Source organism: Cavia porcellus, unplaced genomic scaffold, assembly GCF_034190915.1.
Source record: "Cavia porcellus strain 051 isolate PalLab524CR breed Dunkin Hartley unplaced genomic scaffold, mCavPor4.1 scaffold_32, whole genome shotgun sequence".
NCBI classification, from domain to species: domain Eukaryota; kingdom Metazoa; phylum Chordata; class Mammalia; order Rodentia; family Caviidae; genus Cavia; species Cavia porcellus.
The window spans coordinates 30,054,703-30,071,447 of NW_026947515.1; the positions used below are offsets into that span (position 1 = coordinate 30,054,703).

Below are 16,745 nucleotides of genomic sequence, written 5' to 3' on the forward strand. Positions count from 1 at the left end.
TTTCCGGAACAGCGGCGACCTGGCGACTTCTGATGTGCTGGGACCTAGCCTTGGGGGCCTTTGGAGCCGAAAGTGGCGGCCCTCCTGATCGGCAGCCTTCGTGGGGTGGCACCTCGCGAGTGGGACCGTCCGGTTGCCGTGGCCCTACGGGGCACACCCATACGTCCCCCTCAGACAGGGGTCGTGGCGCGCACCCCGATCGTGGCTGACCCTGCGGGCTGGGTCAGATCTTGGGCCTCGCGGCCTCTTGCAATAAGTAGTATCCCAGGAACTCGCCTCGCTGTAGAACCCGACGCCCAGCTCAGGGCCGGCAGAGGTCCCTGTGCTGCTGGTGCCACGGACTCCTGGCCCGCTGCCACCTGCTGGGCAGCAGCGCATTGCTGCGGGACACCCTGCGCCACTGTTTTGTTGTGTCTCGGAAGTGGACCCAGCAGGGTATTTTTGGCAAGATCCTCATCTCGGTACTTTTGGGAGGTCTCCCGGTGTTGGAGGGCTGTGTAAGCATTGCCTGGTCTTCGTGTTATGGGATGGGAAGTTTCCATGGCCGGAGGCACTTCCTTCTGTTTTGGTTAAATGAGCGCAGTCGTTTCCAGGCTTTGGGGCTCGGGAATTCTACGCTTGGGTAAGCCAAGTGTTTTTAGATATCCCAAAACCTCTTATCAGAAAATTTCGAACACACTTTATTAGTAATCTACCCCAGTGGGTTTTTTTCTTTTTTGTTTTTTTTTTTTCGTTTTGAGACAGGATCTTCATTGTGCAGTTCAGGCTGGCCTGAGCTCACTTTGTACTCCAGGCAGGTCTCGAACTCACAAGGATCCTCCTGAATACTGGGATTACAGGGGTCCGTCACCACTCCCGGCTACAAGTATACTCCCATGTTACAATGAACTCTGAAACTTAGCAGCTCCATACACCAGCGGTGGAAGTAATTGCAGGCAGTCGGATCAGGGAATAAGCAGTTTGCTGGGGTTTCCTTGTGATGTCTGCTCAGGGATCCTGAGGTCCCAGTTCCTCCTAAGGACGCCCCCTCAGCGGCTGAAAACTGCACAGGCCAGCCCTGACTTCCCCCAAGGGAGGCCTCAGGCAGACAGCTGACAGCACTGGAGAAGAAACTTAGTCCCACAGGCCTGCTGGCAGTATGGCAGGGCGTGGGCACACTAAGGTAAAAGGATGGTGTGAAGCCCCCGGTGGGAGCTGGGCACAGCAGCGCACACTTCCACAACCCAGCACATTGTGAAGCTGGAGGCAGCAGGATCCTAAATTAGAACATGGCCTGGGCTTGCCTGTCTTTTCTTTCTATTGAGACACAATGTTGCTAGGTAGTCCCCACTGGGCTTGAACTCGATGTGTAGCCCAGGCTGGCCTCAGACTCTCAATCCTCCTGCATCAGCTTCCCAAGTGCTGGAATTACAGGCATACACCACCACATCTGGCTTAGCCAGGCAATCTTGCAATTTAAGAGGCACTGTTTCAGAATTTAAAAATAAGTAAAAAAGGCTGGGCATGTAGCACAGTGCAAAGGTACACACACACACACACACACACACACACACACACAGTGCAAACTTTGTTTTTCATACCAGGGATTGAACTCACAACTTTGCATTTGCCAGGCAGGTGCTTATGCCCTTGAGCTAAATACCTAGCCCCCAACTATAAGTATTTCAACATACATGATTTGTTTCTTTGTGACAGGGTCTTGTTATGCAGTCCAGGCTGGTTTCAGCTGTCTTCGAACTCAGGAAGACTTTCCTGCCTCTGCCTCCTGAGTGCTGGGAAAACAGGCACCCACAATGATGGACTCAACATGTATTTTATTCCTAAAGAAAAATGCCCTTCAGGATGTGCCTCAGTAGTAAAATTCTTACCTTGCATGCACAGGGCTCAAAAATCGATTCCAAAACAGTGACTCAGACAGCAGTTCCTCTCCTGTCCAAGGCTTCTGGGGACAGGCCCTCTCGAGGAGCCTCATTCACCCTAATCCTGCACCCAGCTGGGCTTCCTCCCATAAGGTTCCCAGCACAGAACCTTCTGCCAAATTCCTGCGACCTGACCTTGGAGACCCCAGACCAGTCCCAGTGCTCCCATCCGCAGCTCCAGCCCCCATCTGAGACAGCCCATGCTCGAGGTTGGTGCACTTGACCACCTGGAAATGGAAGATCTGCAAGATGCCTGTTGGAGGGGCTGGGGATTTAGCTCAGCGGCATAAGCGCCTGCCTTACAAGCAGGTAGTCGTGAGTTCGATCCCTGGTACCGGTAAAAAAGACCATCTTGGAGAGAAAAACAAAAAAGATTGGATAGTGATCTTTTCTCCCTAGGATGGTTATCTTTTAAAGTATCTTTGCCAATGTCATGACCTAAAAGGATGTCTTATTATTTTAACTTGCTTTTCTCTCATTTTCAAAGGTTAAATATTTTTCTATGCATTAGAAATGTCTTTTGACCTGGCAAGCTCGAGGTTGACTTTGATCCTTAAAACAAACAAAAGAATTGTCTTTTGAGCTGGGTGTGATGGTGTACCCTTGTAATCAATCCCAGCACCTGGGAGGCTGAGGCAGGAGGATTCCAGTGAGTTTGAGGTCAGCCTGGTCTACATAGTAAGTTTGAGGCTAGCCTGAATTACATAACAAGACCCTATTTCAAAAAGAAAAAATTATTTTTTTTATTGGTACAGGGGATAGAACTCACGACTGCCTGCTTACAAGGCAGGTGCTTATGCCGCTGAGCTAAATCCCCAGCCCCCTAAGAAGAAAAAAAATCTTTTGGAGGACCAGGAGTGTAGCTCAGTGGTAAAACAGGTACTTAGCATGCATAAGGACCTGGAGTGGTGTACATCTGTAGTCTCAGCACTCAAGAGATTGACGAGGGAGGATCACTTTGAATTCTAGGTCAGGCTGAGCTACATAGTGAGTTCAAGGGCAGGCTCAACTACAAAGACTGTGTCTACAAAAAAAAAAATTTTTTTTTTCCTAGTACTATGAAAATGAAAAAGAAACCAGAATTGTTTACCAGTGTTCAGTTTGTTCTGACTTTTTAGTATTGATTTGCAGAAGTTTTTCTAAGTCCCTGTTCCCTGGAAAGATAGAAATTCATTGTTTTATGGTACTGCAGATTGACACCAGGGGTGCTCCACCACTGAATTACACTGCATAACTATATATATTTATAGTATGATTATATAATGTAAAATTATATATATATATATATATATATATATATATATAAATAATTTTTTGTCTTTTTTGAGATGGGGTCTCGCTATGCAGTTCAGGTTGGCCTGGAGCTCACTTTGTAGCTCAGGCTGGTCTCCAACTCACAAGGATTCTCCTGCCTCAGCCTCTCAAGGGCTGGGATTATAGGCTTGTTCCACCAGGTCTGGCACCCAGCTACAAACTATTTTTAGTCCAGCGATACCATGGATATCAGTATTTAGTGTTTTCTTAGGAATACCCAATAGGCTGAGTTCTCTGGGTCTTGGAGCTGGTCCTTACCCTGTTACCAGCCCCAGGGCAGGAACAGTCTGTGTTGTACCTCTTTGGAAGATCCATACTTCCCACCTGTACCTGAAGAACTGAGGAAGCCAGGAGACCTTAACTATTTTTATATACATCCTTAACTATTTTTATATACATGTTGTTTCTTTCAGCTGCTCACACTAGTGAGACATGATGTTTACATGTGCCTGATTTATTTCACTTATGAGTATGGTCTCAAGTTGCATCCATTTACCTATAAGTCTCCATTTTATCCTTTATGGCTGTACTCCACTGTATAAAAATACATCTTTTATACCCACTTCTCCTTTTTTACCCACAATGGGTGTATAGGTTGTTTCCAAGATCTAGTTATTAAAATTGTGCTGTTATAAACATGGGTGCACATATATTACCACGGTGTTTTTCTAAGATAACCAGAAAAATAGCTGGGCCAAATGGGACCTCTAGTCCTAGTTTTTTGAGGACTACACATTGATTTCCACAGTGTACCAGTCTGCATTCCCACCAAGAGTGGAGGAGAGTTCCTTTTTCCCCATAGCCCTTCTGGCATTCATTATTGCTTGATTTCTTGGTAATAGCCATTCTTTTTGGGGTGAGGTGAAATCTCAGTGTTGTTTTAATTTGCATCTTTTGAATGTCCAGTGATGTTGAACATTTTTTCACAGATTTGCTGTCTGTATTTTTTCATCTGAGAAGTGTGTATTCATCTCAGATGCCCATTTTTGGACTGAATCTTTAGATCTGGGAGGACTTTTTTTTTTTTTCATTTATGTGTTCTCCATAGTAATCCTTTGTCTGAGGAACAGCTGGCAAACATTTTCTTCCATATTGTGGGCTCTCTTCACTGGGTGGTTTTTTTTTGCTGTGCAAAAGCTTTTCAATAGAGTAAGATCCCAGCTGTTGATTCTTTGTGATAGTTCCTGTGCAGTTGGGGTTTTGTTCATTGAGTCTTTGTCTACACCAATATCTTCAAGAGTTTTACCTACTCTATATAAACTTGGTGTTTATATATTTGCCAAGGACTTAACAAAAAAATATTAAGTCTATTAAATCATTAATGGAGGGGGCTGGGGATTTAGCTCAGCGGCATAAGCGCCTGCCTTGCAAGCAGGCAGTTGTGAGTTCGATCCCTGGTACCGATAAAAAGGAAAAAGACAAAAAAAAAAAAAATCAATGGAAACATTTTTTGGAAAGAGTCACCTTAGCCTCCTGACTGTTACAGTTACAGGTGTGTACCACCATGCTGGGTCATTAATGGAAATTTGAATGACTCAGATTTGTTTTGTCTTTTTGAGACAGGATTTTATTATGCAGTTCAGGCTGGCCTTGAACTCACTTTGTAGCCCAGGCTGGCCTCAAACTCACAGCAATTCTCTTCCCTTAGCCTCCAGAATGCTGGGATTACAAGTGTGCACCACTACACCTGGCTTGAATGATTTATGAGGAATTTATACATTTTTTAAAAAGTAATATGCTCACATTAACCTTTATATCATTAATTATAAAGTATAATTACATTAAGATGCTAATTTTCAAGTAATCAACATGCCACAGTATTTTGTAATTTATTTCTACAACCCACATAGATGACATAAAAAATTAACTTTGAGCCTGGCATGGTAGCACATACCTGTAATCTTAGTACTCAGTAGGCTGAAGCAGGAGGATCACCATGAGTTCCAGGCCAGCCTGATTAAAGAGACCCTGTTTAAAAAACAATCGCAAACAAAAAACCCTCTGGCCCCAGTTGAGGCTTCATAATCCTAAGTATGTATTGAAAAGAAATACTCTGGTAAAGTCTGGTAAAGTCTGGAAATGTCTTAGTTACTTTCTTGTTCCTGAGACACAATACCTGACACCCACTATTGTTTATTTGTCTTTTTTGAGGCAGGGTTTCACTGTCGTTCAGACTGGCTTTGAACTCACTTTGTAGGCCCGACTGGCCTCAAACTCAGGGTGAGCCTCTTGCCTCAGCTTCCTGAGTGCTGGGATTAATACCCATGATTTAAAGAAGAGAGGTTTATTTGGTTTACAATGTGTGGAGGCTTCAGGCCATAGTTGGCTGGCTCCAGGGCAGGGCAGTGTGGTAGAGGGCCTGACAGGAAGGCAGCTGCAAGGCATAAAGGAAATAGGAGGGTTGATCTGTCTCTCAGGCCAGGACACCAGGCTTTACTGCCCAGCATCACACCCAGCTGCACAAGGCACTAGTCCAAGATCATGCACCCTCAATCCGGTCAATTTCCCAAAGCTTCACCTGTGAGTACGTGAGGATTCGGGGGGACATCTAGATGTAAGATTCCACCGTGGGCCTCAAAACACTCATGCACATCCCTTTATGCAAAATGCACATAGTTCATTTCTGAGAATTTCCAAAATACTAACCATTTTAGCACTGCTGGAAAGTCCAAGTTTAAATTCTCCCGAGATTTATGGCAAACTCTTTGCTGCCAGCCACAGTACAAGTGAAATGAAATGGAGTCAAAACAAGACCAAAGGGCTGGGGATTTAGCTCAGTGGCATAAGCACCTGCCTTGCAAAAAAAAAAAAAAAAAAAAAGACCAAAATTCAGCAGGCCAAACATTAAATTTCACAGTTCCCTGTCCAGCATCTGTGGCCCCGCCCCAAGGCCCTCCTATTTGGGCCAGCTCTGCTCCCTCCATCTGTCCTCAGAGGACCCCAGTTCCTGGCTTCTCTAACCTTTCTGGAGTCTTCAGTACACGCTGGGCTTCATGCTTAGCCTCCTACACTGCCCTCTCAGGGATGCACTCCCCACAACATGTGGGTGATGCTGAGCTGTACCAGTGGGAACAGGAGCCTCATTTCCTTCTCTTGGCTCCAGGGGCAGGGCCTGCCTTGCTGAGCCCCACAGGCAGCTGCAATTCTGGAGCATGGTGTCCTGGGGCTCCCTTCACAATCTGAAGCATACACAGGTTCCTGAGGGTCTTGTGATGCCCTCAGGCCACTTTTTCCATTGTATTCTGAAACACTGTCTCAAGGCTGTATTTTCAGCAACCAACCTCTCCTTTGTTCTACCTTTGCAGGCCTTAACTTCACTGAAGCTTCCTTTCTGGCCAAAGACAAAACTTTTTACATCATCCTGCTAGGCCATTTGCTCTTGATTCTCAAGAAGCAGCTGGCTAAAAGCCCCCGTGCCAATGCCTCAACATTTGAGTGCTTTGAAATTTCTTCCTCCGTATCATTGCCCACTGCCCTTAATCTTAAATCCCCTGAGCTCAGTGGCATAAGCATCTGCCTTGCAAGCAGGCGGTCATGAGTTCGATTTCCGGAACCGATAAAAAAAAAAAAAAAAACCTTAAATCCCCTGCAATGTCTCAGCACAGAAATAAAATTTAGACAAGTTTTCTGCAAGAGCAACACAAATGGCGTGGAGTCCAACTGCCAGCATAGTCCTTAGTCCCAAATAAAACCTGAGCCTGGTCTTTTCTGCCTACATTGCTGTCAGCAGTCTGGTCTTCTGAGCTCTGATCAGAATCTCCAATTGTGCAATCCCAGAACTCTAGAGGCTGAGGCAGGAGGATGGTCATCAGTTCAAGGCCAGCCTGGGCTATATGAGTTTATAGACAGCCTGAACTACATAAGGATACCCTGTCTCAAAAAAATAAAATAAAACAGCACCTCAATGTATAACATTTTAGGGATACTTTTCCAGCTGGCTTCTCCAAACCTTTCCAAACTACTACTGCTAGCCAATATTAAAGGCTTGTGAAACACATGATCAGGTAGCATCACAGAAACCCCATTTCTCTGGTACCAAAATCTGTCTTAGTTACTTTCTCATGGCTGAGACATAATTCCTGACATTTAACACATTCACAATGGGGCTCCTCTGATTTGAGTTTGTCAGGTGTTGGGGAATTAACCTGTGTTAGATCCACTTGTAACACAGGGGCACAAGCCACCCAATAAGACAGTCATGCATTTGCCACCTGTGGTTTAAGCCAGTGGGTATAACTTAAAGGAGTAAAGGTTCATTTTGATTCAGTTTCTGAAGAGTTCAGTCCCCAGTAGGCTGCTCCAAGGCAGAGGAGGAAGGCAGGAAGTAGCAAGGGCTTGGGAGGAGGAAGACAGGTATCTACCCTGCTGGCCACAGTGAGCCTCTTCCCCCTGCTTCACCACCCAGCTACAAATCCATCAGTGGGCCAACCCAGTTCTATACCCATGATCCTCATACCTTCCAAAAGCCCCACCTACCAGCACATGAAGCTTTAGGGGGACCTCTCAGTCTTTAGGTCACCAGCGAAATTGTGTAGTCTACATAACAGTACTATATTAATGGTAATATCTTTGTTTTTTTGGTACCAAGAATCAAACTCAGGACCTTGCACTTGCCAGGCAGGTGCTGTGCCACTGAGCTATACCCATGGGCAATATCTATGTATGTAAGAGAATGTCTTTGTTTAAAAAAAAAAAAATTGCGGTAAACCCAACTTTAAGTGAGTTACCAAAAACAAACAAACAAACCACATGTGTGTGTGTGTGTGTGTGTGTTGTGTGTGTGAGATTTAGCTCATTGGTGTAAGTGCCTGCCTGGTTAAGTCATGAGATTCATCCTAATACCAAAACAAAAACAAAAACACTAGGAACAAAAAGTAGTAAACCCTAACCCAAGAGCTGTAGGTACAGAGGAAATCTTTATACTAGTCTCACTTCTTTCCTATGAACTCAAATATCAAAACTGCACAACAGCCCTGCAGAGCATCCAGCCCTAGGGATGGAAACCAGGGCCTCATGCAAGCCAAGCAAGTGCTTTACTACCGAGTGACAACTGCTCAAGCTAACAAAGAAACAGAAACATTCCACTCTGACACAAACAGAGATGTAGGGGAGGCCAGCGATGTGAATTTCAGCAAGGGCATAGTAAGAGAGGAGACAAACACTTCTATAAAATGGTGCAATGAGTGTTAGGTGCCCATTACTCTGACAAAACACCTGAAATAACGAACTTACAAGGCAGAATAATTTATTTCAGCTCCTAGTTTCAGTCCAGGGTCAGCTGCCAATTGGTTGTACCTGTGGTCACGCAGTGCACGAAGCAGAGATGGCCAGGAAGATGGTAGGGCCCTGAGTACACAACCCCAACAACCTGCCATCCTTCTGTTTCTACCTCTCAATAGAAGCACAGACTAGGGGCTGGGGATTTAGCTCAGCGGCATAAGCACCTGCCTTGCAAGCAGGCGGTCATGAGTTCGATCCCCGGTACCGATAAAAATGAAAAAGACAAAAAAAAAAAAAAAAAGCAGCAGACTAGAGATCAAACCTTTGAAAACATGGGTTTCTGGGGAACATTGAAAATCCAAACTGTAAGGGCTGGAGATTTAGCTCAGCAGCATAGCACCTGCCTGGCAAGCATGAGGTTGTGAGTTCAATCTGCAGTGGGGGTGGGGGAGGCAGGGCGGGAATTTAAACTATAGCAGTACTCAGCAATACGGCAGAGTGTGGCAGCACATGCCTCTAATCCTAGCTACTGAGGCTGCTGAAGCAGCATTGCAAGTGTGTGAGGTCAGCATGCTTACTTCAGAGAAACCCTGTGTCACAAGAAAAAGGGCTTTGGCTTAGTGGTACAGTGCTTCCCCAGCATGTTTGAGGCTCTGTCTCCAATACAGCAAAGCAGCCAGCCAGAGCTGGATGGGGCGGCACACACATGCAATCCCAGCTGCTTGAGGGATGGAGGTAGAAAGATCATCAATTTGAGGCCAGCCTATATGACTTAGCAAGGTCTGTCTCAAAGTAAAAACATCTGGGGCTATAGATACTGCTGGGGAACGCTTGGGGCATGCCCAAGGCTTTGCTTTTTTTTTTTTTGAGACAGGGTCTTGCTACTTCAGGCTAGTTCTGAACTTACTGTGTAGCTCATGCTGGCCTTAACTCTTGGTGATCCACTTGCCTCAGCCTCTGAGCACTGGGATTATGGTTATGCGCCAACATGCTTGGTAAAAACAACGAATCTGTGACATAGGGCACAACTTGGGTGAGTGAAGGTAGATATACTGTCTGACTCCATTCAGATGAAATGTCCCCGACAGGCAAATCAGAAGGTAGGCTGCAAGTAGCTGGGAAGAGGAGACAGGGCTTCTTCAGTATATGGGTGCTACCCTGCTGGCTGGCCAGGGCTGTGCTGAATGAGAGGGAGTTGTTTCAGGCTGCATGCCTAAGAGTTCATGGATATAAGTAACAACACTTCCTTTCTTAATAGTTTACCATATTAAAGTACTCAAGGCCTGAACCGCATAGTGACACTGTCTCTCATGCACACACACAGCTTAAAATATTTTATAAAATAACAAAAGGCCATGCTTAGTAACTAAGAAAATATACATGCCTGCCCAGTAAAATGAACACCTGTCTTTAAAAGTATGCACGCTGGCAGTGGGGGTTGGGGGACATGGTATACATGGCCAGAATAGTGACACGCCTGTAATTCCAGTCCTTAAGAGACTGAGGCAGGAGGTTCAACTGGGAGTTTGAGGCCAGTGTGGGCTAGAGTAAGTTCAAGGCCAGCCTGAAATGCATAGCAAAACCCTTTCTCAAAACACACACACTAAGGCCGAAATACTAATTTCTTGGTTTTTTTTTCTTTTTGAGACAAGGTCTCACTACAGTTCAAGCTGAACTCACTGTGTACCCCACGCTGGTCTTTTTTTCTTTTTGAGACAGGGTCTCTCTATGCAGTTCAGGCTGGCCTTGAGCTCACTTTGTACATCCTCCTGCCTCAGCCTCCCAAGTGCTGGGATTACAGGCTTGAGCCACCATGCCTGGCCCCAGGCCGGTCTTAAAACTGTAGCTTCCCAAGTGCTACAATTACAGGTGTGTGCCACCACACCCAGACGTAACACTACTGGTGGTAATCACTTACTCACCAAGGTGCACCAGCCATGCAAGGTCAGACACACACAGGTTTTAACTGTGTGATGGACACAGAAGATGGAGTTGGCAGTGCACTGCTTGTCAACCCTGTGGTCCGGCACAGCACAACTGAGCCATCAACGACATTGATAAAGATTACCTAATGGAGTTAAAAGCTGACAGTCCTTGGGGACATTACTCCTTGTCAAGGCTGCAGGAGGCCTGAAGGCTGGACTACCCTGCATAGGAATGATGCATGTTCTGGGATGTGATGGTGGTGGACTTGACAGCTTTGAATTCAACAGCCACTGGATAGTGCTACCTACTTTCAGGGTGAACTTTGAGCTTCTCAATCATGTCAATAAAGGCCTTATGGGCAGAGCAAAGTAGCACAGATCTGTAATTCCAGCACACTGAGGGACTGAGGTAGGAAGACTAAGTTTGAGCTTAAACTGGGTGATTTAGTGGGACTGTCTCAAAAAGAAACACACACACACACACACAACTGGAGACCTGGGGGTACAGGGCTCAGTGGGAGGCTCTTAGGTCCAATCCCTAGCCCCAGGCAGGAGAGGACAGCACAAGCAAACAAGGCTGACTCCACACGGCTCCTCACTCTCTGGGCTCTTTCCCTGGCCAGATGTCCTCACAGGGCTCCAGCAGAGGCCAGCTATTCATGTCCCATGTCCCACAGTCTGTCTCAGTCATGCTGAGGTTTTACCTCCGCCTGAACTTTCTGGGCACGTTTCTCTAAGCAAGAAACGTTGAGAAAAAATTTATGAAGCACAAGTTCCTTCTCATCCTTTCACTCAGTAAGGAGTCTCATGAGAGAGGCATGTGATGGCCTGTGACTGCATTGTGCAGGAAGAACCCAGCTCTACCTTCTATATGCCCAGCTGGCCCACCAAGCCCTGACTCTCTGCCTGTTTGCTATATGGGCAACAGGTCCCCTTTTCTCCTCAAAAACCCCCCAGCTGGGATCCAGGTGCAGCTCTCGCCTAGAGTACAAGGTAGCTTCCTTGCTTTGCAGACAAGGGGCACAAGTTCACTGCCACAAAGAGGGGAGCCCACACAAGTCCAGGGGGCTTCTGGGTAGTTGTATCACATTCCTTACAAATGGTCAGTCCAGTCCTCTACCTTCTGACTGCACACCTATCCCCATGGCAGACACTAGCTTTTCCTCATTTTCTCATCTCTATTGCAGTTTTCCAGGCCGCATTCTTCAGGTGGTGCCCATGTGCCAACAGGCACGGACACTCCCTTTCCTGCAGGATGCGCAATTACCTCTGCCTAACACCACGAGTACTAAGGCGCAGTCCATGGCCACCACGTGTCTGCTCCTTCCAAGATTCTCCCCCCCAAGGGCCATCTCTGGATGCTTCTTGCCAAGCCTCTCCCTTGGGTTTTGCCCAGTTTCCTAAATGCTGCTAGCTACTTTGTACCAGCAGACACCACTTCCCACCCAGCCAGCCAGCAGTGTTGGTGCCATGTACTGTTCTCTCCCAGCCCCGACTTCTCTGTTTACTGGGCAGGGGGAAGTGCTGAGATCTGCTCTATGCTCATACCCAGAAGGCTGTCTTCAGGACAGCCTAGCTCCCCACTGCTTAGCTAGATCCTTGCTCTCATACCCACTCCTTCCACAGCAACTCCAAGGCCAGATCCTCAGCAGGCCTTCCCTGCTGGAGGACCAGAATCAGTACCTTGTCTGGGTTCCTGGCAGCGGCCTTACCTGGCGCTGGGCAGGCTACTTATGTGGCAGCATTGATATTAAAAGGCCACCAGGTCACACTCCCTACAGATGACTTGGTCAGTCTCATCCAAACACAGGAGCTGACTTGATTCGGGGCACATGTGAAGCTCTTAGCATGAGGGAACTGCCCTCCGGCCTCAGTCTCCCCACTACACCCACCCATCCCTGGTGTTCCTAGCACTCCCCAGGAAGATGGGAGGAGACACAGGTCAAGAATCACCTCTTGGCCCTGCCCCATTCACCACTCTCCCAGCCTCTGCAGGTGGCACAAGGCTTTCCAACCTTGTCCTATTCAAGTGAATGTAAACTGCTTTGGCTTCCAGGAGCCATTCTGCCAAACACAGCCAGTGCCTTACGTGCATACACAACCAGCTAAGAACTCAAAACATTCAGAAAGACTGTGTGTGTGTTTTCACGTCTGATCACACAGACCGTACCTTGTCATTACTCCCTTGGCAATATGGCATGTAAGTGTCTCCTGGCATTTACCTTGTCTCAGGTGGTTTAGGTGACCTAGAAATGACTTTGGAGGTCTGGGAGGACACACACAGGTTCTACTGAATCACTGTGCCACTTCCTGTGAGGGAGCTGGATACCCTGGAGTCTGTGGGGGTCCTGGAACCAACATAACCAATGATACTGGGAGACACTTGCACAGAATTAAGGGAGTATTTTGATACCTCAGATCCCTGTGGCATAAAGTAACAGGGAAATGTGGGGCCAAAACACGGGGTCAGCTGTCTCAGACACAGTGTAAAAGAATAGAAAGAGTCCACCAATGTCCAGGTCCTGCAAGAACTCCCAACAGTGCAGTGTGGACCACTACCGCCCTCACCTCATGGCACAGGCAGAGTGAAGACGCAGCTCCAGGCAAAGGGCCACTGCTGCTCTGGTATCCACCCACCTATCGAGTTAGAGAGGAGGGAGTTAGAAACATGAAGATGAGAAGCGGGCAGCCCAGCCCCCAAAGCATGGACCATGATGCCACAACAGCTGCCAGTCAGCCCGCCACCCTCCCCTCTTGCAGGGCAGAGCCCATGAAACAAGACAATCACAGTTCTACACACATTTCTAGTTTATTATGGCAAAGGTGAAAATGCCACCTTCTCCACAACAGCAACCAGTAAAATTTATCCCAAAAATAACTTGGTACAAAACAGGTCTGTTTCGGAATTAAAAAAAAAAAAAAAAAAAAAGAAAAGAAAAGAAAAGAAAAACTTTACATGAGTTTTTAAATGCTATCTTAAAACATAAAAGAAACAAATCGGTCATTGGCCACACAGCCCAGTTCCCACCCCCTCCTCCCAGAGAGCGGATGGAATGCTGGGTCCTCTCCACGCAGATCAGCGGTTTAGCTGGTGTCCATCTGGAACAGAAGAGGGAGGAAGGTCACTCAGGGGTCCCCACCCTCCCATGACTTTGGTCAGTCCCTCTCGAGACTCACCCTTGCATTATAGGCGTCCAGCTGTGCATCCAGCTCCTCTGCAGAAAGCTGCTGCTTTGAGTTCCTGCCAGTGCCTCTGCCTCTTCCTCGGCTACCTCCACGGGTCCCTCTCCGGGTGCCACCACCACCGAAACCTCCGGAGCCACGGTTTCTAGTCATGCCACCTCTGTTTACACTAGTGAGGAAAACAGAACTCACTGAGCCATCTGGCTTTTAGACCACATCCCATAGGCCAATCAGTGCCCACCCCAAAGGCCTTGGAACTCACCTCTGTGCAGGTCTTCGCTGTGTTTCAATCTGTGACGTGACAAGCTGGATATTCATGGGACGGCCTGTGGCAAAAAATACGAGAGAGCTCATTGCAGAGATTTTGAAGCTAACCCAGAGGCACCATACCCTGGTCTCCATGCAAGCTCTGGAAAGGGCCTCAGTACATCTCCAGCTCCCCCAACAAGGGAAACAACCTGGAGAGTTGGTGGGAGAACAGAGTAACAATAAAAGAACCCCACCAACACCTCCTTACTCCTTCTCTGACCAGGTAGGTGGGCTGTTTGGTCAGGTGTCTGGGGTGCTCATGGGTGGACAGGTGTGGGTGACCTGACGGAAGAAGAACAGGTACCTTTGTCTTTACGACTACAGCCCCGCACTCAGGTGTACTATGGCGATTCCGAGAAGGCTTCACAGAAGTGAATCTTCCGGAAGGAGCTGAAGGAGGGGAGGGATGTAGCTTGCTGGATGGGGATTCACAAGAGGTTGGTCCAGATGTGTGGGGCAGCATGAGAGGTGGCAGAATGGAAGAGAGAGACAAAGGGGCAAATGCAAAGTATCCTCAGCCAGAGGGGCCACCCATATTCCTACAGGGACCAGTGCCAGCCCCAAACTCCACAAGCCCCACAGGTGTCCTGGGCCTAGCTCCAGACTCACCGTCCAGAGGGACACCATTATACTGTTTCATAGCTTTCAGGGCGTCTGCCTTCCGTTCAAAGTGTACATCTGCTGTTCCTAAACTTCGGCCAGAGCGATCATAGTGCACGGCTGCCTTTTTCAGTGTTCCAAATTCAGCGAACAGTTCCTAGGAGCCAGGAAGAGCAGCTGTTAAAGCATGTAAGGCATTTTCCTTCCAAGGCCCAGAAACAGTCCCTGAGAACACAAAGTGCTTTTAGGAGTTCCTTGGCAGCCTTTTACAGGGATGCAGGGCAGTAGTAACAGAAGCCAAGGGAAGGGGTAAGGTGGTGGTGGTGGGGGGGGGGGGACGACAACTTACAAGAACACCTAGGATGGACAACCCCTGCCCATTTGGGAACCTGACATCTTTCTGTATCATGAACCAGTTACAAAATGTTGCAATACCCCAACATGGGTGTAGCATTAAATCACTATCTTTTTCAATGGAGGAAAACTTACTACACGCCAAGGTCTACTTCACAAAAGAGCAAAAGTCAAGAACAATAATGAGAACTTCCCAACAGACTGCACAGCTCAAAGGGCCCACTACTCAGGAGTGCTGCACTCCACCCTCCCCATTCTGGCCCACCTTTCCCTCTCCTCCTACTCAAGCCTGCCGGAGTCTGACCAAAGTCAAGCACACCATGGAAACTGCGCTGACCTCAGGCAGGCTGGGAGTGGAGAGGGAACCCAGAGTTTGGGGCTACTCCAGCTGCAGGCATACAGTGGGAGGTGGAGTTCACCAAAAGCAGTTTCCAGTGGATGCTAGAAACCACTTTTAAAAGTGTTGAGACACTGTGCATGCTCAGTCTTTTGCGGTCCTCACGGAATTGCTACGCTCTGAGACATGGAACCCAAGGAAGGTCCAGCACCCTGACCCAGCCACCTCCAAGACTCACTCCCAAAAAGAGCTGACCAAAAAAACTTTCAATGCTTTTGGATTCCAATCAAAAACGTAAATGAAAGACAAACTTGACAAGTCATGCCAACAGCAAGACTGAAGGAAGGTGGTAGTCGCTCAAGGCAATACCGCGAGAAAACACAGTTACAAGCCCCCTACGCTGTGCTGACAACACAAAGCTCACTAAAACAGGCACGAAGTTTAGAAAATAGTAGCCTCCAGAATCCTCCCTCACATTCGCCCAGTCACTGTGCCTGTGAGAAACTGGCAGTTTCAGTAAGAAAAAGAGGGCCTCCCCGGGCCCCCGGAAGGTCCGTTCTACAGCCAACTAACCTACTGTCTGTCACCCTCCGCCCGCACACACTGCCTGCCTCTGAGCTCCCGTATGCCGGGCATCCCCTTCGAAATTCAGCCCGCTCATGACACTGGGAGGCTCGGGTTCTGAGGCGGGTGGGAACTCAGGACCGTATTTCCATCCGTGTGGGACCAGGTGCTAGCTGGGAAGCTCTCGGCGCGCCTACCTGAATATCTGCGTCTGATACTCCGAAGTCCAGGTTTGACACCAACAGCTTCCCACCCGTCTCCACGCCGGCACCACCCCCAAAGCCACTGTCGAAAAGGTCATGTTGCCACTTGTCGGGAAGTTGCTTTGGCTGAAAAAAAAAAACCAGAAACATACCCGTTAGGTGTCTTGCTCGGACTGCCCCTCGGCCTCACGGACGCCCAGGTCCTCCCTTGTGCAGGGACCCGTGCTTCAGACGCCAAGAGCAGCCCCCTTTCTGCCGGAAGCCCGGGGTCCCACAGCGGCCGCGCACTATTCCTGCGTCCCTCGCCTAAGTTCCCGCCGCCATGAGCCCCAGCAGAGTCCGGACAAAGCGACGGAGAAGACCCTCGCCGTGGGCCGGGGCTCGCAGAGCCACTGCCCTCCGCCTATCCCAAGCCACGGTACCGCCGGGACTCCACGGCCGCAGCGCCTGGCCGCCCCAGTGCCCCCAAACTCACCCTGCTGTAGGGCGCCGGCCGGTTCCTGCCGCCGCCGCCCGCCGCGCCGCGGGCGATGGCCGGCCGATTCCGCATGGGCCCGCCGCCTCGATTCACTCGCGCGGCGGCCTGCGCCCCACCGCCGCGGCCGCCCTGGGAACCGGCCCTGCCGCGGCCACGGCCCCCGCCGCGGCCGCCTCGCTGGCTCCGGTTCAGCTTAATGATGTCGTCCAAAGACATATCCATTTTGTCGGCCATGGCGGGCGCGGAATCGGGCCTCGGATCGAGCCCGCGCGTCAGCACGTCGGGGCGTCACTTCCGGCGCTGGCGCGGTCTTCCGGCGTCGAAGGTCTTGAGCAGCAA

General features: G+C 48.7%; 1 protein-coding gene across 1 annotated transcript; it reads right to left on the minus strand.

Annotated features, from left to right (window-relative positions):
* Nucleotides 1-13,168: 13,168 nt before the first annotated feature.
* Alyref (Aly/REF export factor) lies at nt 13,169-16,706 on the minus strand. Its single transcript, XM_003464901.5, has 6 exons — nt 16,404-16,706; nt 15,923-16,054; nt 14,480-14,627; nt 13,824-13,887; nt 13,556-13,730; nt 13,169-13,477 (listed from the first exon to the last, which is right to left on the minus strand). Exons 1-6 carry the CDS (start codon nt 16,638-16,640, stop codon nt 13,463-13,465), a joined length of 771 nt encoding a protein of 256 aa, XP_003464949.3. The 5' UTR covers nt 16,641-16,706; the 3' UTR covers nt 13,169-13,462.
* Between the last annotated feature and the right edge of the window lie 39 nt (nt 16,707-16,745).

What these genes read in the sequence shown, in the direction of transcription:
- Alyref (XM_003464901.5), bottom strand. Translation starts at nt 16,640, where the DNA reads ATGGCCGACAAAATGGATATGTCTTTGGACGACATCATTAAGCTGAAC. An exon ending in GGCCGGCGCCCTACAGCAGG is followed by an intron (nt 16,055 to 16,403) that starts GTGAGTTTGGGG and finishes TTTTTTTTTCAG; the next exon opens with CCAAAGCAACTTCCCGACAA. An exon ending in TATCAGACGCAGATATTCAG is followed by an intron (nt 14,628 to 15,922) that starts GTAGGCGCGCCG and finishes CCTGGCTCCTAG; the next exon opens with GAACTGTTCGCTGAATTTGG.